General features: G+C 45.9%; 6 protein-coding genes across 9 annotated transcripts in view; 3 read left to right on the forward strand and 3 right to left on the reverse strand.

The window, feature by feature from the left end:
• Positions 1-22,714, reverse strand: part of LOC131271648 (KAT8 regulatory NSL complex subunit 3) — a 259,954-nt gene that overhangs the window by 208,155 nt on the left and 29,085 nt on the right. The gene's annotated exons all lie outside the window — the stretch shown is intronic.
• Positions 4,008-7,168, forward strand: LOC131271663 (uncharacterized). Its single transcript, XM_058273168.1, has 5 exons — positions 4,008-4,063; positions 4,398-4,630; positions 6,275-6,416; positions 6,511-6,722; positions 6,803-7,168. Exons 1-5 carry the CDS (start codon positions 4,008-4,010, stop codon positions 6,934-6,936), a joined length of 777 nt encoding a protein of 258 aa, XP_058129151.1. The 3' UTR covers positions 6,937-7,168.
• On the reverse strand, positions 7,127-10,492 carry LOC131271652 (mitosis initiation protein fs(1)Ya). Of its 3 annotated transcripts, XM_058273151.1 has the most exons (3): positions 9,716-9,856; positions 9,417-9,638; positions 7,127-9,317 (listed from the first exon to the last, which is right to left on the reverse strand). In XM_058273151.1, the coding sequence occupies exons 1-3, from the start codon at positions 9,731-9,733 to the stop codon at positions 7,287-7,289; spliced, it is 2,271 nt and encodes a 756-aa protein (XP_058129134.1). In that variant the 5' UTR covers positions 9,734-9,856; the 3' UTR covers positions 7,127-7,286. The 3 variants fall into 3 exon arrangements, 2 of the variants coding, with proteins under 2 accessions (XP_058129134.1, XP_058129135.1); XM_058273152.1 differs by lacking the exon at positions 9,716-9,856 and having other exon boundaries at positions 7,127-9,343; positions 9,417-9,519; XR_009180128.1 differs by lacking the exon at positions 7,127-9,317 and having other exon boundaries at positions 9,501-9,638; positions 9,716-10,492.
• On the forward strand, positions 11,220-15,191 carry LOC131271659 (regulator of chromosome condensation). Of its 2 annotated transcripts, none has more exons than XM_058273163.1 (4): positions 11,220-11,663; positions 11,744-12,139; positions 13,122-13,940; positions 14,193-15,191. In XM_058273163.1, exons 1-4 carry the CDS (start codon positions 11,628-11,630, stop codon positions 14,397-14,399), a joined length of 1,458 nt encoding a protein of 485 aa, XP_058129146.1. In that variant the 5' UTR covers positions 11,220-11,627; the 3' UTR covers positions 14,400-15,191. The 2 variants fall into 2 exon arrangements, with proteins under 2 accessions (XP_058129146.1, XP_058129144.1); XM_058273161.1 differs by having other exon boundaries at positions 11,221-11,663; positions 11,766-12,139.
• On the reverse strand, positions 15,186-18,420 carry LOC131271651 (augmin complex subunit dgt6). The gene is made up of 2 exons (XM_058273149.1): positions 16,215-18,420; positions 15,186-16,147 (listed from the first exon to the last, which is right to left on the reverse strand). The coding sequence occupies exons 1-2, from the start codon at positions 18,303-18,305 to the stop codon at positions 15,914-15,916; spliced, it is 2,325 nt and encodes a 774-aa protein (XP_058129132.1). The 5' UTR covers positions 18,306-18,420; the 3' UTR covers positions 15,186-15,913.
• On the forward strand, positions 19,050-22,671 carry LOC131271653 (DDB1- and CUL4-associated factor 6-like). Its single transcript, XM_058273153.1, has 4 exons — positions 19,050-19,181; positions 19,730-21,795; positions 21,867-22,119; positions 22,216-22,671. The coding sequence occupies exons 2-4, from the start codon at positions 20,096-20,098 to the stop codon at positions 22,477-22,479; spliced, it is 2,217 nt and encodes a 738-aa protein (XP_058129136.1). The 5' UTR covers positions 19,050-19,181; positions 19,730-20,095; the 3' UTR covers positions 22,480-22,671.

Genomic DNA, 22,714 nt, shown 5'->3' on the forward strand with positions numbered 1-22,714 from the left:
CACTAGCGGCCGTAGCACCAACATGATACGTGCGATTTGACACACAATTACATAAGATTACATAACGAGCTGACGCTAGCCTTCTCGGGACACTTGACCTAGTGCTGAAAGTAGGTAGGTATGAGAAGACAGTTGCTTACCACCGGTGTACAAAGCAGCCGGTGAACTCCACCGAGCGCCCAAAGATGATCTGGGGACAGCAGCAGCATGGCATCTGAAGCCCTGTCGCATATTACTCGCCCGATCAAGCGCCGCAGCGTGACGACACACATTAGGTCGATCGGTTTCCATGCTCTTAATTCCATTTTTGGTCAATACGGGATGCCGGGGATCATATGTCGAAAACAAGGGGTGCATTTTCTCGGAACTAAAGTGTTCGGGAAACCAGCTAAACAGGCTCATAAAAGTAATACACCCACATTTTTGGCGCTCTGGCGCACGGTAGTATGGATTTTAAAAACCTTGGACGGGAGTAATAACGCTGTTTATCGTAATCATTGTAATGATAACTACCTTCCCAACCTTGGCCAGCAGTTGACGGGCACAAGCTAGTTTACATTGGGTTTTGCTTCTTTTTTCGTGCCATAAGTGAATTTGGGATTATTTTACACAGTATTATTTCAATACTGTGGCGGAGTATTTCCTATCAAGACGTGATCCCTTAAACACTTGATAGGTGTTTAAATTTAACTTAAAATATCTATGCCTGGATGGTCGCAACACACAAAAAGGTTATATTTTTTCGAGGTATCGCTAACGACCTCTGGTAGTTTAAAAAAAAACACACAGACTTCTCCCAATAACCTTCATCAATTGATAGCCATTGTGCGGCTTTACCACTCACTTTCCAACGATGGAACGCATTTGGAAACATATCTTTTGTTTACTCGATTCAAGGTGCACTATTTGACGTTTATGTTTACCTGTTTGCCACCAAACTAAACACGCTTAAAGCAGATGAACGAATTATTTTTTGCTACAAAGTTTTTATGCTCAATCCTGTTGCTAGCGGCATTTTAAATGGCTTCAGACTTCTAACATTGTTCGTTTTTTTTTCTCCAAATTGTTGAGGCAAAGAATAGCTCAGTATTGTAAATATGGATTGTATTTTGTTTAATTAGCATTTTTAAACAATGCCGATGTTGAACCAATTTCAACACTTGAAACAAGTCGGTTCAAACAAGTCGACTAAAGCTAATGTTAAACTAGCTTCTTGAGGATGGAGTAGTAAAAAACTTGAAAGCATTAAACAATAGATGCATAAAACATATCCACACATTAATAGATATAAATTAGCATTGTTGCACTCATTACTATAGGAATTGATTAGCGAAGACATTAAAAGGCTTTTTGTTGCTATTCAAATGGTTCAGGATTTCACGACGCCTGTTTCTTGGCCGAATAACTTCCTTATTGCTTGTCACGATTCGATAAGCATAGTCTCAACGAACGAATTAATGAGTAAATGATTGAATGAACACCTGTTTAATGGAATTGCAGACATTTTTAGACATTGAAGAACACTTTTATAACATGCATAGAAAAACAGAACATTTGCAGAAAGAAAAGTAACATCACATTGTTAAGCATAAAGACTGTTTGAAGGCGTGTGTCGTTAACGTACGTGCCGCCGATACCAAAAAGGAATTCACACGATCAGAAGGGAGATAGAACAAATCAAAATAAAAAAAATGTGTGTCATTTCAAATACATACATTCCTAACCAATATGCTTGAATCTTACCTTAGAAAATAGTGAACACTTAAACTCGAGATAAGTTCCACTTGCTAGCTACACTTGAGCTATCACTGTATAAACTAATCCACGATGGATAAGGACGGTTAAGGAGCTGCGCTCTGTTACCGTAAGTGGCAGAAGCGCTTGGAACACCGACACAATCGGGAACAAATTTTTCTCCGTGGAACCAATTCGTCTTCTTGTCAACCACTAAATAAAGCAGAAGGTTTGAGCTTCACTATCGTCAATTCCTTACGGAACTCTCTGTTTCCATCGAATAATTATCTCCTCGCTCTTAAAGGATAGCGCTATCTACGGATGAGTCGTGTCACGGCAATCTGAGCACACAGATTTTCACTTGTTTACACGCCCTTTAACAGCGGCTTCTCGGGTATGTTGTTTTATCTGCTGGAGGTAGATGATATTGAACACTTGTAACCACCAACAAGTCACATCAAGTCAGAGCAATTTGAAGATAATTTCCATCGACACTGATTTAACTCACTCAAGGGCTTTCTGGCAGCGAAAACTTTTTTTAACTTTTCCACCGAAACTATCCACTGCCTGGATGCAAATTGCAATATCACACACGTTATCGCAGCCTAAGCACGTCCTCTTTGGCGCTTATCTGGTCGCGAAACCTGCGATACTCATGGAGCGCGCGCGATCGACTGAGCGAACGATCGACGCGGCCGAGCGCTTTATTAATGCACCTGCGTCTGCCTCGTGACGTCATGCACGTAGCCGCGCATACTTTGGCGCTCTCACGCTTCGGTTCGCTCGCGATGCTGCGCCGCCGACGGCATGTTTACCAGCTCGACGCTTTAATCTCGGCGCGCTCGGTGACGTTTGGGGTATTCTTGTGGGGGTTCTGAAGGCTCGACCTGTTAGAACGGGGAAACCCCCAACACTAAGAAGGGTGCGCAGTTTTTGGGGGGCGGGAAAAACAAACGAGGTGTGTCTTTAAAGGGACTCTTCCGCGTGACTCACACCCCTGTGGATTTCGATGGGGCATTCATGAAACATGATGATTGGTTAATAGTTTAATGGTGTAAGAATCCGTTTAATTAAGATTGCCGTGGGTTTTCCTTTCTCATTTATCAATCCAACCCAAGCAGGAAGAATTGAATGTGTCACTTAATGTGCAGTATAAACTAAAAGGCACGCTTACCAAAGACATTGTGAATATTGCGGTCAAAGTTATTCTGAAGATGAATTTTCTTGAACAAAAAATGGCTAAAATGCTTCGTTCATTTTTGCAACACAAAAACCAAGTTTTTATATTAAACTTTGCAGCTTTAGACATACATAAACATTCATAAACTAAATATTATGGTGTAGGGGAAGAATTGGATTCTGACTTCAAGACATCTTAATAAATATGTTCAAACAGGTTAAATTTATGATTGATAAATCATTTCACATTAAAGAAAATTGGTTCTGAGTTCAGAATACTTAAATCTTAAAATCATCTAACTATTCTAATGTAAAGTTATTTTTGGGAAAAAATACATCACAGAGTGGCTCAAATTAAACCCAAATTTAACTACAAAACAGTATAGGAACCTTCATTTCAACAGAATAAAAAAGTGTAAAAGTCTTTTGTCTTTTCTTAAAAATGATCAGGTCACTAGGCGTTATTATTAAAGAGCTATGAGAAGCAACTGATATCAGTTGTTGACAAGGTTGGTTCGATAATGCAAGTTAGCTATTACGGAGAAACAAACGGCAATAGGGGTGTTTGGAATTATTGTATTATTTAAGATTAAAACTTATTCAAATGATGAAATAAATCGCTGGTATTTGTTTAATCAAATTTCTGCTGGAAATACAAAGCCATACTTTCGTGAAAGTAAACTATCAGGAAACAGTAATACAGTTTTACTGCAAAGTCTACCCTCCTTGAATTGTCCACCCTAGCGAGCTAATGTTCCCTTAATGTCGCGTCTATACGTCAACGGCAGCCATTGCACTTGGTCCTTGGACTTGATGCTTATGCAATGGGAGGAGTTACCGAGCAAAGGGGCGCACATGCGCAAACACGGGACCGACAGGACGATCGCACACGCGCCTGGGCAACCTATAAAAGGCTCTGTTCCATCGAAGGACGTTTGCATTCGATTCGTTGCAATCAGGGAAAGCGCCTAGAAGTTACTGGATTAAAGGGAAAATTGGCAAAAGACAAGGATTCGTGTGGAAAAGTGAGGACATTCGTGAAGCTCAAACTGTGTGCTGCTCGAAAGTGTTGGATTTGAAGATTCTTGCGAGCAATGGATAAAATCTGCCGCACTCAGCTTCCGGACTCGTCGTCATCGCCGCCACTGAGGTTGTAATCTGTCGTGGAAAAGGCCCGTGCATTCCCGTGTAGCTTATGCAACCATTTTCCGTTCTCTGAAAATATTCAATGAATATAAGACCGACCCGCGGAACCGTGCATGTCCCCTAGTATCCTAGCCGACGGACCCGGCAAAAATCGCGCCTTGCTTTAGTTGTCCCGTTAGGAGCCAAAATATTGTCGTGTTTCTGTGCGTTGTTGGTGTCTTGGTGTCAAGCCAGCCGGCGCTAAAACTGGTCCACTCGATTGTTCTCGCTTTCTTCCCTCTCTGCTGCGCGATGGATGTGCTGACGACGTGTTACAACAACCCGGCCACGGCCTACAGCGGAATCGGCTTCCACAGCTTTGATGACGAGCTGATTGCCGACCTGCCGTCCTGCGTGTACGCCAACCATCATCAGCTTGGGGCGGGCAGCAGCAATGGCAATGGTTCCGTTGCGGGCCACAGTAGCAACACCGGCGGACCGGGCCACAACCTGAACCTGAACAACTCCGGCAACCTACGGCTGAACCCGAACAGCCTGCGTCAAATGCAGCACCAGTATTTGCACCACACGGGTAAGATAGGTTGCTGTGTGCTTTTTGCGAACTGTTTTAGGGGCTTTAAGAATTAAGATTTTAATTGTGGTGATATCTTTAACCCTGCCAAGTGCAGTCGAATAAATCGGATAGTAGCGGTGTTTTAAAACCGGATATCCTTAAGCACATCTAATTAAGTGGGATTCGTAAAACTATCCACCAAACAAAAAAGTGAAAACCATTGCCTTTGGTGATCCACACATTATTTACATTCTCAAGGCGAATCAAAAGCGACCAAAATCAATCAATAACTTTAAAATAATTGCAAAAATTGAAAGTTATCTTTAAACATTGTTGTCACATGAAACAAGCACGTGTTTGATTCCGACAGAAGGGTGGTAAAAATATGTTAAATTTGTTATACTGCTTGTTTTGAATTATTAGCAATCTTTTCTCATTTTCCGTTGATTGTGTGAATTAAGGACCGAATTTCTGACCCAAAATCTCATAGTATGAATGTTTCACATTTCAACTGTTAATCATTTGTGTTCACGTCTTTTGTTTTTCTTGTATACATTTCTGATCCAAAAATGTATGGCACTTGCTTGTCTGTAAACCGAAACCAGACGAAGCACGTGTTAAATTTTGTAATGAAGCACATATGTATCTGGCAGAAAGGTGCGCTACAAAGGTACGACAAAATTACCGTATTTGGGTACGTACTCATGAGTTACAAAACCGGCGACATCAGTCTCCCTGATAAATGGATGTTAAATATTTACGGCATCGATGGCCAAGAAATGTGAGTTCAACAAGACGAACTTCGTGTCGTGCAAGGACCGAAGAAATTAATTAAACGAAATGAAAATTTAGCAAAATGGATGCGACAGACAATTGAAATTAAAATAATGCAATGTCTAGACACACTATTCACAAATATTTAATTACTGAAGCCAAAAAACTAATCAAATCATTTCACGAATAATAAATTATGTTTCTATTTATTTATTTGTTCGAAAAAAAAATCAAAAGCCAAGAAGTAGCCATATGTAAGAAAGTGTTTTTAGCGCCAAAATCGCTCTCGTAATATTGCGAGTTATTTTTAATTATCTAAAATTATTCCGCTTCAAGGTTCGTCCTGATTCATAGTGGTTTATTGTGAATGACTTTGCAACCCGAATGAACATAAATGCTTTGAAAATTGATTTAATTTCTACTAATATAAAAAAGCAACGTTTACATGCAAGCAGAACCAATAACTTAGACTTGTTGTGTTACATTTCTATACTCTGTTATCAGGCAAATTGCAACATGAACCAAATCCTTGCCATTTTGTGTGTTACTTCCGTGCCATAACACTTTTGAGCAATTATGCCCATTCGATCGAAACGGCGTTACGTAAACGCACACCGTCGATACCGATGATACCGACTGGAACTAATTTTATTGCATACTCTTTTGCGTTCACCTTGGCCAGAGTGACCTGGAGGAATGAATTTGATTCGAAGTGAGATTGATAGCGATATACCATCATGGGGCATGATTATTAACGCTGCCCATGTCCATCGAGGACGCGGAAGTACCTTCGGCTTTTACAGTCATCCACAATTTCATGATGTGTTTCAATAGACGCTCTGTACAAATGAGTTTATCTCGTTGCCCACCGACGTTTCTCGTTTACAGAATGTCTAGACTCTTCGACGCCGCCGAGTCCTTCGCTGTCGACCAACATGAGCCATCCGTACAATCCGGCCCCGTACAAGATGCAACGTCAGCAGACCAATGTCCGCGAACGGAAGCGTATGATGCGCTCCGCCCCGAATGGGTATGTTCCGCTTGGGCCTTCCCGAGAGACTAATGACCGTCATTCCAGGGTTCCCCCCACTAATGGTACAATTCTCTCGCGTTCTTCCCAATAGCAGCATTAACTCAGCGTTCGATGAGCTGCGCGTGCACGTGCCCACGTTCCCGTACGAGAAACGGCTCAGCAAAATCGACACGCTCCGGCTAGCGATTGCGTACATAGCGTTGTTGCGTGAGGTCCTGGAAGCGGACTACGATCCACTGACGTACGTCGAAAAGTGCCTCCGTGGCGAAATCAAGGCTGATCGAGCGCACTGGAACACGAGCGGTAATGTCTACGACTGATAAACGACCGAGGTAGCGAATTGTGTAAATAAAAACCGCTTGGTTTCCTTTCCCGTTTTACAGATCTCACCGCGCGACTGTCGTGGATCAATTGGGAAAATCTTGGCGTTCATCCCGGTCGGCGTACCATACTGACTTCGCTGGCGTTGGGCTCATCGGAGAGCCTGGCATGTGGACCCCCACCGCATCTTATCTAGACCTAGGGTAGGGGTCTCTCGTCTCGTTTCGATGTCTTCCGTTCGTTTCTAGTCGTCGTTTGCCAACAGATACAACTATTGGTTTGCTACTTTTACAGTATTCACATTGCTCGTCTATTGGTGGTTTACAAGAAGCACCCTAAAGAAAAGAATATCTCACCAATAAAATCGTAGAATAGAACGCACCCGATTGTTGCTGTTTCAAACAATTCAAAAACATATATTTTCATCGTTCAAATTCCAGTGAATGGCAAATAAGTAACATTCTTCCCTAAAGCATATAACATACTAAAATATAAACACAAACTTCCCAGGAAGCATTCGGTGGTCGGAAGATCTAAGAAAGTTGCCTAACCTATCATACCGTTAGAGCTGCTGCCGCTGCCACTGCTCGTATTGCGGAGGCGCTGAATCGGTTGCCGTGCCTGGATACGTTTCCGCTTCGCTACCGGACTGTTGCATTGCACTTTCGGAACAGCCATCGTAGCCGGGGCGAACGTCCGCGAGTAGACCGTCGTGACTGCACGCCGACGCTTCTTTCCGTTCGTGCCCGACAGTATTCGATATTCGTCCGAGCCGGACGAGGACGTGCGAACCGAAGACCCTGCCCCATCGGAACCTTTGTAGCGACTCTTCAGATAGTCCGCAAACGAAACAGCTCTTTGCACCAGCCCTACACCTCCTCCACCACCTCCACTTCCTCTTGCAGCTTGAGACACCTCCACGTTGGCACGGCTTCCAGCCGCAAGTTCTTCCTGTACGTCACCCCGTGACGCCAGCCGAATGACGTTCGAAACGATCGACCACAGTCGGCCACCATTTTGCGTTTTTGCCGCTCCAACGGCCGTTTGAGATTTCTTCTTCCACTGGTCCTTGTCTTCCATCGCAGGGAGCTTCGAGCTTCGTGGCGGCGGATAGAACACTTCATCCAATGTGGAATCCTGCTCATCGGTTTCTTCAACCGACGCGTCATACGCTTTGAATGTATCGCCAAGACCGACCGCCGAACAGCTGAAGCTGCGCACGGGAAGCGTCGACGATGGCGTGCCCCAGACATCGTCCCCTTCGATGCTCTTCTCATCCGTCAGGTTGTGCTTTGAAGACGGTTCGTCAAAATTGATCGTCTTTTTAACAGTCGCTTGTTTTGGGGTGCGAGGATAGGCCGGTTCGTCCTGCTTCCGGAAATTGTTGCGATTTTCTCGATCAGCCGGCTCGTCTTCAGTCGAGCTCCACAGGGTGTCCATGTCCCGGTGGGTCTCGTAATACTCTGAGGGTTCCGAAGAGTTGTTGGTAGATTCCGATTCCTGGAACATTCTCATTCGCCCACTGTCCACGGATGCGGTCTTGGTCAGCATGCGGACGGAGTTTTCACGACGCGTTTGCTGGGAATGGTCCGTTCCGTTCGATGTGACGCTTCCACCCCGCCGCTTCAGCACCGGTGTGGTGCGCAGGTCGAGCGGGTCACGTACCGGCGACGCGATCATACTGTTCACTCCGCTGCTCATCGTCGAATTGAAGCTCATCTTACGCTGAGTGCCGGGCAGTAGCATCTTAGAGTACGCACCGGTGTGCTGTGCGATGGCCCGCTGGATACTCTTCGACATCACCTGCCTCAGCGGGGTCGCAGCCGCCTTCGATCGGTTCGTGCGAATGATCGCCGCCCGTACCTTATTCAGCTCGTCCGGCATACTACTGGGCGGTGGTGGAGGAGGCGGTACCGGTTGCGGTTGTGGGGGACTTTCGAGCTCTTCCGTGCGGCTATCGGTTTCGCTGCCGCTGCTACAGTGTATGCTCGACATCTGTCCCATCGTGGCCGAATAGGATTCATTCGGGTGCTTTAGCGCCATGATCGATGGCATTATCTGCCACTGGTACATCGGTGTCGAGGTGGTGCGGACCAACTTGCGCCTATTTCCTGCCGGTCCTCCACCGGGTGCATCGACCCGCAGCATACCAGACGCGTTCGCCTCCGACGTGTTGTTCGTCACCGAGAGTATACTGTCGAAACTTTGACGACTCTTGCGCTTCCACCGAAGGTTGATCTTGGTCAGGGGCGTCAACAGCGCTTCGTCCACTTCCTCGATTTTGTTTTCCGGGTCGGCGAAAGGTTGCAAATCGCCGGGCAAAATGCTACTCTTGCGACGACCACTCGTATTCGGCGGTTGGTGCCGGTTCACCACCGGGCCACCATCATCGTTCGCGAGGGTTTGAGCAGTTGCAAAGTTCTCCTTATTTTCAACCTCGTCCGTATGTGTTACCGGTTCCGCACAAATCGGCTTGCTACTTTCCAAATGACATTCGCTTTCCTTGCCGGGTTCATTGCTCGCGCAAACCATGAAACACTTGTTGACATTCTTGAAATCCTCGAGGGTATAGAAAACCTAAAAATGAAAAAGGAAAAATTACCCTTTCCATAACCTCACAAGATAGACAATTTAACACGCTATAGAAAAGCTTTTAGTTAGTAGCACAAACTTTACCTTCTCACAACGATTGCAACGCAGCGGTAGATGATCTTTCAGTATATGAACGATCAATAAATTGTTTGGCGTTATTTTGGTATCCCTCCGCAGGGGAAATGGCCGGTTGTTGCAGATGTAGCAAATTTTACGTATCATGGTGGCTTCCTGATGGCTGCCATCTTCGTGTCGCTGGCGGCACTTGGCACAACAGAACACCTGTTCGCAAGTACGGCACTGGACCTGTCGTTTGAGTCGGTTTGAAGAAAAACACACATTTGATTCGACAATTGTTACCTATTAATTATTGTTCGGCTTACCTCTTTCGGGATAATCATATCGACTTATGTTCTCTTGTTGTGTTTGAAAAGCGAGCCTGACCGAGGCGCAGGTACTCATACCCTTTTGAGCTTCTTCGCCGGTCTGTGCACACTACTGCTGCGGTGTCCTGCTGTTCGGTCCCGGTCGGGAGCCTGTGAGTCCTGCTCGGTCACCAATACACCGGCAGAATTGGAGTAATGCTGAGGGATTTGCTTCGATGTGTCGCGAGCCAGCTTCAATCGATAGCGCACCTCGGACTTTCGCTGTGCCAGCTTCGCCCGCACGTCCGCGACACTTTCACGCTCCGGTGCGTACGATATGTGCAGTATTCCGCCGTAAAAATTTCGTGCGTCAAGAAATTTTTTCGCTTGCCTCGCTTTTTCCAGCTTTACGAGGCACACATGGAATACGTCGGTGAATGGTTCCGGCCGTATGCAAATGTCCGCGTCCGCACCGTCGTTCTCTTGCAGCCAGGCGTTTGTGATATTTTGAATACTTTCAATCGGTCCGAAACGGGCAAACTCTTGGCGGAGTTCGCGAAGCAAATCGATCTGGGGTACACCGAACACAAGCAGGTGGCGTGATTCGTTCGCTACCGAATATGCACGCACCGCGGTCAGCTGGCGCGACCGGCGATAGAGTGGACGATTTTGGCAATATTTTTGACGAACGTGATGATCTACGCTGCTTCTGGGGGGAGAATTCTTGTGATTTGGTTCACCATTCATGGTACAACCATGTGGTATTTATTGTATGATAAAATTAGCTTGTTTTGAATGCAGGAACCGGCAGGAAAAAAAACTTTCGGTCGCCTTTTTGTTTGTTTACCAAAATATCCTTTCCACGTTTGACAGATTGGGGTTTAACTTGCAATTCATGTATAAACCTTGGTACGTACGTTGGTTTTTGAGCACGAAAATTTAAAAATTTTCAAAATTTCGTTTTGTTAAATTGTGTAGTATCGATCGTGTAGTATCGAGTAAAAAATCGATTTGCTTTAGTTTGTTTACAATAGATTTAACTAACAAATTCGATAAAAGAAAGATTTTAAAATGGAACAATTTAGTTCATTTTTCAACGGACAATTCAAAGCACCATGAAACACTGCTACCAACTGAAAAAAGCCTCGAAAGTCAAAGTTAAAAATGGCATCTTGCCGCAAAACTAGTGATGAGAAAACTGAATCCCTACAGGGATTCGAATCTTTCGATTAAAATCCATCCGGAGATCCGGATCTCCGAATCCGAATCCAAAACCGTCACATTATGCTTGCACATTGAATAGGCAAGTTCGTTCGTTTTTATAAATTTTGTCTGAATCAAATCGTTAGAATCTGCCAAATGGGATCCAAATCTTTAAAATCCGTCAAATGGGATTCGAATCTTTGGAATCCCTCTAGGGATCGAATCTTCAAATCTTCCGAATCCCGATTCTGCCAACACTACGCAAAACGTTTCATTACCTCACTTACCTAAAGCCGGATGAAGAAGCGTTTTCGTCCGCCTCATTCCTCTTTGACCGATCGTATCAGGTAGTACTGCAATTGGTAAAATGTGAATTTCATCATCAACTTCCTACCTGAACTAGTTACAAAACCGGAGCTCACTCGAGGTGAAATAGAACAGTTTCATTACAGCGGTCGAAGCAGGCGCACGAAAGTGTTCCGTTCGTCTGAAAAAAGGGCTTGATGTGATGCAGCAAAAGGCGAGCAGTAGCTTCTAACCTCAAATATTGTGCTCAGTGTGAACGGTGTGGTCCGTCGGTAAAATACTCCTTAAAGTGGCCGCTTCTGAAGCGGTGTGAAGATATCAGTTAGAGCTGGGACGGACACCCCGCATTCCGCCGATTACAGAAGAAAAAAAAAAATGGGACGTGGCAGACCAAGACGTGAAAATCCAGCCGAAACCGGCGATGGTCCAGCAGCAAAGATACAGCGCACAAAGAAATGTAAGTTCACAATCGATATACAGTGAAGATAGAGGTTAAATAAACTTCCGAAACAAGGAAGCCAAACATGCATAATACAGCCGCTTTCGTTTGCCCCTACAGTGGAACTTCCCTTGGCGACGATTCCAACCGCGTCGGGAAATGTGCTTTCCTGCGGACAGGGCGAGTTCGGCCAGCTCGGGCTTGGTGAGGACGTGATGGAGAAGAGCCGGCCGGCGCTTATCAACGGGCTGAGCGATGTGGTGCTGATTTCGGCCGGCGGCATGCACAATCTCTGCCTAACACGGGACGGTAAAGTGTACTCCTTTGGCTGCAACGACGAAGGTGCCCTTGGCCGCGACACATCCGACGAGGGTTCCGAGTTCGAGCCGAAGCTGATCGAGCTGCCCGGATCATGCGTCAAAATTTCCGCCGGTGACTCACACTCCGCCTGCCTGCTGAACGATGGACGCGTCTTTGCGTGGGGCTCTTTTCGGGTAAGTCCCAGACGATAAGAAAAACCGTTGGCAATTAAAAAAAATGTACCAGCTGTTGTGCCTCACGGTAGCGTGGAAAGTTTCCTTGCCCCTATTTTTACCCGCCAAAGTGTGGCAGGTTTACCTGCTGCGTTCTTCCGCATTCTTACAAGTCCCCTACTACGATCCTTTATGTATTAGAATTTCGGGTATACGAGGGTCCTTGCTACTTTTATGACGAACAAAAAAAAGGAAGAAAAGGAGGCAGCTGTCAAGTCTTGTCGTCTGGCGCTTAAAGGGGAAATTTAAAGAATCCTGTTTCCAAATTATCTTCCATTCTTCGTTTTGCAGCCTGTTCGATTTTTCCCACGGCAAAGTCCCCCGTACCGTACCCGTGTCTGTTTTAAGTCTTCTCGTTAATTGCCATTCCTGGGTTTTACTTTCCTCGTTTCTTCTTTCGAGAGTCTTATTTTCCTCTGTCCTCATTTTCCTTTATCCGTAACGTTGTTTTCGCTACGATCAGCCCCGCTCGACTATGATGTGACCAAACGATATTTGCACCCGCCAAAGCTAGTGGTAATCTCGCACATGGAGCACCCGTACGAGTACCCGGTTACTCTCATTTGTTTGCTTCGGGAAGGTCTGAGAAAAGGCATGCGAATATACCTCAGCAAGGTAGCCTCTTGAAAGGGGCGTCCGTTACCAGCAATCCATCAGTTGTGGATGATGCGGTTGCCCGGAACGTGTTTCTGGGTAACCGCTTGGAAAAGGCGGATTGCCAGCAATTTAAGTCAAATTTGCGAGCTACCAACTACACGGGTAGAACTCAATTCAGACTAATCTATCACTAGCTTCTTTTGTGCGGGAGCAGTATCGCACTGACAACCAGTACTGAGTCGAGCCTCTGATCGCAGTCGAAGCGAAACTGCCCCTTTTCTATATGTTATTTCGACTATGGTTATTGACGCAAATTTACGATTACTGTCATCTATTCCACAACAAGGATTCCCACGGGAACATGGGTCTCACGCTGGAAGGCAACAAACGGCTGCCTATTGAGGTACTTCCAGGCAATCGGTGGGTCGACATTGCGTCTGGTTGCGATCACCTTGTAATGCTGTTGGACACCGGACACATCTATACGGTCGGTTGCGCCGAGCAGGGACAGCTAGGGCGTGTTTCGATTCGGGCGGCTTCGGGCGAGTCGCGACGCGGCAAAACACAGCTCCTCCAGCCGGGCATGGTGACGCGGCGTGGTAGAATCGTCGTAGCCGATGCGATCTGGGCCTCCACGTACTGCACCTTCTACAAGGACCGACCGAGCGGCCGGATATTCGCCTTCGGGCTTAACAATTACTGCCAGCTGGGCATCCCGAATCCCAGCGAGAACGTCGTCAAACCGGTGTTCGTGCCTGAGCCGACCAGCTTCAGCGAGGTGCAACAGATCGCGGGTGGCCAGCATCACACGCTGGTCCTGAAGGAGGACCATAAGGTGTACGCGATCGGTCGAAAAGAGTACGGTCGGCTAGGGCTGGGAGAGGTACAAGAGGACGCCAAGACGCTGCAACCGGTCGAGGGTGCACTGGCCGGCAAGAAGGTGGTGTCCGTGTGCTGTGGCGAAAGTACGTCCTTCGCCGTGACGGACGCCGGCGAGGTGTACTCGTGGGGTATAGGCTCGAGCCAACAGCTTGGCACCGGCAACGAGGACGACGTGACCAGCCCGGTACTGATAGCGAGTAAGCAGGTACAGGGCAAAGTTGTACTGCAGGTCTCCAGTGGAGGACAGCATAGCTTGTTCCTGGTGCAGGAAGCCACAGCGAAGGTAAGTGAGCTTAAAGAAACCCATTAACCCAAATAAATGTGTTTCTAATGAACCTTTTGGTGAGATTCTTTCATATGAATCTTTTATCCAAGATTCATTTGGATCGATTCATGGATATTTGAATCTCAATTAGGTTCTCAAAGATTCATGAATCTCAAAATCGATACTAAGACTTACTCCGATGCATGAATCAGAAATATCCAACGCTAAACAGTAACGGTTTTGACTAATATATTTTCTCTTTCGTCGTAGCAACCAACGGCCCCGCCGAAGGCAGCAGCTAAACAAACGACGAAAAAAGCGACAACTACTGCTCCGGCCGAATCAACGACGAATGGTGACAGCACGGATGCGCCTAAAACGGGTGACGATGTCGCGACAGCTGTAGCTACGACAAGCAACGGTGGTACCGGTGCTGGTGGTGGAGGTGGTGGTGGACGGAAACGAAAACTACAATGATAGGGCATTTAAGCCTCAGAAACATTATTCGACTACGGTGAAGCCACCGTTCGTTTTTCCTCGTTCATTGTTGAAAGATGATCGTTTCCAGTATGATCACCAAGTGGTACACGTAATTTATCAATATGTTTTTAAATGGATTTTGTTGAATGTAAAAATTATTCAACGATACCGGTACACACAAGCCGCGTGCGAGCCGATTTTACACGGTCTATCGTTAAACCGCCACACTTATTCTGTAGTAATGTTTCGTTCTTGTTTCTCGTTATTTTCCCCCCTTTCCTAAACTCGTTTGTTTTTGCGTCCTATTTTCCAGTTATCAAACCAATTGCTAACCCCAAACACAGGGGTTAGCTATATTAGCGAATTGCGGCTCTTTCTGATCCATCGTATAATTAATAGATGCATCCCATATCATCACTGTCTTGTCCTTATACCGGGCTCGATATCGTCATCAATGGTTTGCTTTTCCAAAAACGGAAATTATATTTCTTAAAAAGTATTTTCTTTTGAGTTTAGTTTCGCTACATCATCACCTCTTCTCACACACAAACACATGGACTCTTTTTAGTGATAGGATAGGAATGTTCTCTTTGAATGAGTTACACAGCGAATTCGGCACCACCTGTTCTGCGGTGTGTGCCTGATTAGGTAGGTTATGCCTAGGCCATTCTATTGTTCCTAAGTGAATATAGTTTAAAAGAACTCTCCCGCGCCTGCGCTGTGGAGGTGAAACAAATCGACTGAGAAGACACAAATAAAACTTAAAATAAATACAAATTTTTGATAAAAGTTTTAAACGAGTTTTCACTTCTCTTCTAGCTGCTTTAACTCCAACGTTTATTTCAATCACATCTTAACAAACTAGGTTTTATATTATGTTTGCACTACGAACTATGCATTACAAATCTCTATCTAATTCGAGATTCATTCATCTTCACGATTCTTTGGTGACCATCGAGTGACCAAAAAAAGCGGTCTTCTAGCCTTTTTGTGACTGGGCTTCATGGATTTGTTATTCAAAGATTCAAAGAAATATCTCAATCATTGATTAATGAATCTCAAAATCGAAATAAAGTAATTCATATTCATAAAACTCGATTTCGGTGTTCCTGTAGACCTTACGTGAAAAGCCATCAATGGTAGTACGAGTGTAAAGTGCGGAAACTAATGAAACAAAACAAATTCATGGATTATTTTTATTGGTTACCAGGTTAGTAGAGATCAAATAATATATTTTTGAAGTTTCGTGAACGCTTTTAATTGGTAAGGAACAATATCAATCCTTATGAATGACATGACAAACTATACGTAAATACGCCGCTAAAAAGGAAATTTGTTTTTAAATATAAACGTTATGTTTTAAAAGCTCTCATTTCGTGCAACTTGAGTTATATCCATAGCAATACTAAAATATAATAACTGAAACATGATCACATTATAGGCAAAAACTGAAGCGGCGCTCGACGATCGATCTCAAATGATCTCGCATATAATTTATCCTATCATCTCGATCACACAATATCTGTAAGAATTCCATCACTTTCATTGAACAGATCATCTTCCTCAACTTCCTCGCCACCGTGAGCTTGATCCTGCTTTTCACTAAAGCCTGTTTCGTTCGTTTTCTTTATTGTCTCAGTTAACTGAGCCTCTTCACGGTGATGGAAAGCAGGAAGCATCGTGGCCTGATTGTCCAAACTCGTGGCCAGTAGCGTACGGGAGAGATCTACCAGTTGGCCTCCATTCTACGATGTATAAACAGAAAATTAGCTTTTGGAAAATAAACGTGAAAAATGGATTCTGATTACATACCATAGGACTGAGCGTTTTTTCCTCGGATGTATCCACGGTTCCCCCGTCTGTGGGAGGGCTTTTGTTTTCTGGACCCGCTTGAATCTCGCCGCAAGGAGGTATCAGCTCGTTCTGTTTGACCAACGACTCTAACCGACCGGACGGAGAAGTGTGCACCGCTATGTTGTCCACAAACGAGTCACGATTTGCCGACGACGTTCTACGACCTCCGGTTCCAGCGAGAAGGAGAGAATTCGATGTGCGACTCGTTTTCGGTGTCCCCGTAGCCCCTACGTAAAAAGCCATCAATCGGGGACTTGAGTGAACGTTTGGCGAGTTAGCCAGACGCGGCATTTGTGGATGCTGATATGCGATTTGCGTCGGGACTTGCAGATGGGTAGACGAACCAATCTCCAGGTTGGCTTCCTTATGGGCGTCCGAAGTGGGGGCCGGTTTTTCCGGGGTTCCAAGTAGTGTAGAAGAAAACTCGGGCCTCATAGTAATATCGCTCAGGGCAGATATGTTCATTGTACTGTTAACCGGAGCGGAAGGATTTGAATATACCGGTTTCCCTCCGGGATGCTTCTGGCTTTGAGCTTTAATACGGTTGAACATCGTTAACGGGTTTAGCTTTTCCTTTCGTGCCACCCGGGGTACAGCGAACGCATTCGGGCTGACCAACTGATGCGGATTAGCTTCGGACGATGTTTTAATTGGCAATGTATGCTGCTGTGTTCTAGGGCTTCTTGGTTGATATAGGCTCGTGGATAGCAATTTCATTCTTGCATTCATCAACTGTACATCTTCCTTGTTCAACAGTGCCAATCGTTGACTTGTCTTGCCCGCCACCGGAAACGCACCATCCGAGTGACCATCGAAATCGATAACAATCGGTGGTGTGCAGAAAAGCTTATTTTTAATAGCAAAGTTATCACATTTTGCCACTTCCGGACTTTCCTCGTTACGGTGGAGATCCAACGTCAGAAAATCGTCTAGAATGGGCAGGCTGCGCTGCAGAACGTCCATCTGTTGGCGTACACCGTCCAATTTTACGACCACCTTGGACAACTCTTTCTGTTCAAATTTTATAACTTCCTGTTCTTTGAAGCAAAAATTACTTAAAAACTGCTCAACCGACGGCAACGCCAGTTCGAACAACTGGATAAGTTTAATCGGATGAAGCGCCCCATTCTCATCGAACACCTGCTGGGCGACGGGGTCCCAGTCAGGCTTTTGCTGAACCACCTTGTTCAGAGTAGCCTGCAGCTGTTCCTTGGCGAATGGGAGTGGTAGTTCGTTTTTCTTCATTTTTGCCTCCGCTTTTTCGATTATAGCTTCAAACTCCTTTGCTACGATCCGTGTTCTTTGCTGAAGACTTTGTCGTTCTTTAAATTGGGATTGTATAAGCACTGCCCACAGTTGGATCAGTTTATCGTAAGTAATCGTTTTTGCCAGCTCACTGTCCATAAGCATCGTATCGATGAGCCGCTCAATTTGCTCCGTTCTCTTGGTCAGCAGGGCGACCTCTTCTTTTACAATCGCATGAATCTGATTACTTGCCTGGGTCCAGCGTTTGTGTCTATCGATCATTTGCGCAATGCTCTGCTTTGTAAGGACTTCTCCGTCCGCCGTAGAACCTTTCGCCTTCCGTAACTCCTCCTGCAGCACCAAACGAATAACACAAAGGAGAAATTTCATGAATTTCATTCCCCCCGGCAGCACCACGACATGGGCTTTGATTTTCGTGATCCCGGTCAGCTTTCCCTGCTCGATCAGGCAGTTCGCGTACTCGACGGTTGCGGTGCGGAATGCATTCTCCGCTGCCTTATCGAAGATCGGCCAGTAGAACCGCTTCTGGAACTCGCGGGCATCGTAGATGTTGAATAGATAGTGCATCACCTGGATGAAGGCTTTCGTATTCGGTTTCAGGAACGCCCCGCGGCTAAACTGGGCCTTAAATTCCTTCGTCGGTTCATGCCGTTTGGTGAGGGAATGTAGACACCGGTAGATCGCTTCATCTAGCTGCTCCTCACACCGGCTCGCCTGCGCATTCGTTGTCTGGCTTACGTTGGTCAGGCTTATGGTACGCTTGACCACAGCCTTTTTGCTCATCGTGGGACGCGACGGATGTTTCACTTTGCACAAAGCTTTTAACGATTTACGGTTGCGAAGCGAACGTATGGATTTTCGGCCAACTATGGTTTTTACACCATGGACGCCAACTGTCCTGCCGTACAACATGGTTACTGTCATTTTCTCGAATCGATTTCAAACAGAGCCCGTTATAACGGCCGGCAGTGCTGCCAGTAAAGAACTTTACACATTTTAAATTCAAATTTGTTTTCTGCACGTACTTTAGCTGAATAACTTGTGGAAAAATCATTTTATGAACAATAAAATTATCATCGCGCTTGATAATTTGACGATGGATCAAATTTAAAGGTTTACAGGGTTTGGAACAAACGGTCAAACTATAGTTGGCAACCCTCCAGGGCGAAAAAGAACATTCAAAATCGAAGATCACGTACACTACCGTGTCCCATACTCGACAAGTGTTCAATGAAAACAACGTCCAGCTTGCACTTAACTTGCCATGAAATCCATCAAGCAGTATGCAATTTATTGACTCAAAACTGCACCACACGCCATATTCAGAAATAAATTCTTCCATAAACCATTCCGGTTGCAATGAATACGTAGATCATAAATCGACGAAGCCCGATGCGATGTGCGTGTGTGCGTATGTTTGTTGGCCGTCATAACACAGAGGTTTCGCTTGGCGTACGGTCTTTGGATGTTTAGCACTTTGGAATCAGCTGATGATGGTGTAGCTGTCAATGCACAACAATCCTCGACGCAAAAAGTTTTTTCACTTGCTGTGTGCGCCGTCCGGCCACCTCAACAAATCAGATCAGAATTACGTGTTGCTTAAAGATGGATAATTCGGATTCGTTTGAGCTGAATGTCTAAGCGAAACGGTATAGCCAGGTACGTAACACTTTTTCCTTCCCAACCTTTTACTGTTACTTCATAAAATCGATAAAGTGCACAATTTTCCGGGGTGATCAATAGCTCAGTTGCGATACACAAGCAGTGTCTCTAACAAAAGGGAGGTTAAAAGAGTAATCAAACTATTTCGATTCATAAATGAAAGGAGATGTACATTAAGTATGTGAAGAAAAGTGGTATAACTCTAGGCCGAAAATCAAACATAAACTTGAAGGGAAAAAAGACTGCCTGTCTCTAAAAATATAAGCAAGCGAGGACATCAGTGGCTCAAAAAATAAGTAAAAGTGTTCTAATATTAGCATATGTTGTGTTCTCGCGCAATTTAGAATGCTTCGGATCACAGGCCATGAAAGATGATTGCCACGAATGCATTGCTCGAAAACAATATTTTTAAAATTTTATTTTGTTGTTTTTTATTTTAGTGACCATCACTCGCTGACCGAAAATATAATTGGTTTTAGTTTTGATGGGTTTCTCTTAGTGTATGGATATGCATGCATTAATTTGTTTTTTCTTTCCCATTTCAGATCATTTCGCAGTGTGCTGAAATTAGTATGAAGAATTCCTCGTTATGATGGTTGCAGTGCTCGACTACCGTCCCGTTTGCTTCATGATTAGTGCCGTCACTGTACCCAAATCCAACCGACGAAAAAGATTTGTCTAACGCACGAACGCAAATAATAAGTGATATACAGTAGCCGAAGTGACTAGGACTGCCTACGTTGAACTATCCGTTACCATAACAACACGTCGAAGAAGTAGCGAGACGTTGTATTTTAATCGATTAGCAAAGGTGTAATGGAAAGGATGCTCGGCGTTACAACAAAAGTGTTGGTTTAAAATCTTTAACATCTGAAAATCGTCACAGGGACAGCTTCATTTCGGTCCCAGACATGCCAAGCTCGAGAAAGCGAAGTGTTTTCTACGATCTGTTCGAGGGAGGGGCGGTACATGGCGAACATTACAGAGACCGGCTGAGGGCACACACGAAGGATTCCGTGGATCTGCTGCGTCGCTTCAAACGGTGGAAGGTACTGCCGGCCCACAATGGCTGCGTCAATACGATCGTGTGGAGTGACGACGGTCAGCTGTTGCTGTCCGGTTCGGATGATCAGCACATCGCCGTTAGCAATCCGTTTCTGGGAAAACAGCTGTATCGTACGAAGACGACGCACAGGGCGAACATTTTTAGTGCACGGTTTTTGCCGCAATCGCAAAACAGCGAGGTGGTCTCGTGCTCGGGGGACGGTGTCGTACTGCACACCCATCTACACAAGTCGTACGACTGTGAGACCGGCAAGCGGAATATGAATTTCTTCAGCTGCCACAACAACGGCACGACCTACGAGGTGATGACGGTACCGACGGAGCCACGTTCGTTTATGAGCTGCGGTGAGGATGGCACAGTGCGCCTGTACGACTTACGCCGTACCACGCAGTGCTTCAAGACCAACTGCACCGATAACGTGCTGATCAAGAGCCCGGCTGCCGTGATGGCCATGTCCCTTGCGCCGATTTCACTCAACTACATCGCAACCGGCAGCTCGGACAGTCACGTGCGCATATACGATCGACGCTTTTTGGCAGTGGGACAGATCGGCGGGGGATCAAACGGTGATCGATACTCTATTCCGGTGAAGACCTATACGAATCCGTCGCGCGAGAAACGTCCATTCCGCGTCACTTCCCTCGAGTACGATCGGTACGAACGGCAGCTGCTGGTAAATTATTCCTCCGACCATCTGTACCTGTTTGATGTGACACATGCCGGCATTAGCGATGTAAAGCTTTGCAAGCCGGGTGCGTCTCAGGCCAGTGCGTGCACCACAGCCAACGACAAGGACAAGCGGTCGCAGGGAGCAGGATCTAAGAAGAAGCCACCACATCTGGGTGACGGTTCACCCCCAGTACGTCGTTTGCGGTTGCGTGGTGATTGGTCCGATACTGGTCCGGAGGCAAGGCCGGCTCGTGAGATGGCTACCCGTATCCTTGGGGCAGGCCAAGCTCGACCGCAGCTACAGGCGACCATCATGCACCGGATGACCGAGGTTCTGTCGCGCATGTTGGCCGATCCTCGTACACGCATTGGCCTAGCAGGGCACGTTCCGGTTTCGAACGAACAAGCAGCACTAACAGATGATGTTACGGGTGAACGGGCTGCTGATGGTGGTAACTTGCAAACAGGAGGGGAGGATGCTGGGGCTCTGCCGGAGGATTCACTTGAGGAAGGAGGATTTAGAGCAGAAGGCGTTTCCAGTTCGTTCCAGTGGCGAGTGCAGCCAGATCCATCCGAACCGCAACCTTCGACTTCGGGCACAAGAAGCTCCCGTCGAAGTGGGATGGCCCGTCGGTTGCTCCACTCCGATGACGATGAAGACGATGATGATGATGATGATGACGATGAGGATGAAACTGAAAACGGTGCCACCGATGACCAACGGAAGGATAGAGCACTTGGCGGTCTGGATGATTGTACCGCACAAACGGAGGAGGATGCGGAGGACAATGATTATGAGGATAATTCGGAGGTGCAGCTACAGCAAGAGTCGTACGACTATGTCGTACAGAAGTATACCGGACACCGTAATGCCCGGTAAGTACTGCCAATGTCCTATTCCATTATTTAAATTTCTTTTTGAAACAATTCCTTCTGTTTGTTTTCAGGACAATGATCAAAGAGGCTACTTTCTGGGGTGACAACTACGTCATGTCCGGGTCCGACTGCGGTGGTATATTCACCTGGGAGCGCGATTCCGGCCGCCTGGTGATGCTGATGGAAGCGGACAATCATGTCGTGAACTGTGTTCAGCCACACCCGACACTTCCGCTGCTGGCCTCCTCGGGTATCGATTACGACGTGAAACTGTGGGCTCCGATTGCCGAGGAAAGCTGCTTCGATGAAGACGCAGCGAATGATGTAAGTATGATTGGGTAAACATTAGTAACCCTTTTCCCACCCAACCCAGAGTCTTCATCGTGCATCTACTTGTTATTTTTGTTTTTGTTTTGCTAGCTCATCAAACGAAATGCTGTGATGCTGGAGGAAACGAGGGATACAATAACGGTGCCGGCATCGTTTATGATCCGGATGCTGGCCTGTCTGCATTCGCTGCGAAATCGTCCGCCACCGGGTGAGCAGAACGAGGGTCGCATCGTGCTCCGACGAATGCGCCAACAAGCTGCGGTTCCGGTGGAAAATGAAGCACAGAACGACGGCAATCGTTCAGAACAATCAGCGGAGAACCGTTCGACCGAAGAACCGGATGGGGATGAATAGAACCGTCAGTAAACGGGTTTATATTCAGTGTTGTTGTTCAATCAAACAAATCCTGCTGGTCAGAAATGCGCTTCTCTGTTCTGATCCTACGTTCTTCGCCGATCCTAACGAACGGAAACATATTTCTGATGAATATGTAAAAAGTGTAGAATAAATGACATTCTCAATTCAAGGAATTTGTTTTTCTACGCTACCATAGTCAGTTGTGTCGAAAGTATTGTCGAACAACAATATT

This window comes from Anopheles coustani, chromosome 3 (genome assembly GCF_943734705.1).
Source record: "Anopheles coustani chromosome 3, idAnoCousDA_361_x.2, whole genome shotgun sequence".
In the NCBI taxonomy this organism is placed as follows: domain Eukaryota; kingdom Metazoa; phylum Arthropoda; class Insecta; order Diptera; family Culicidae; genus Anopheles; species Anopheles coustani.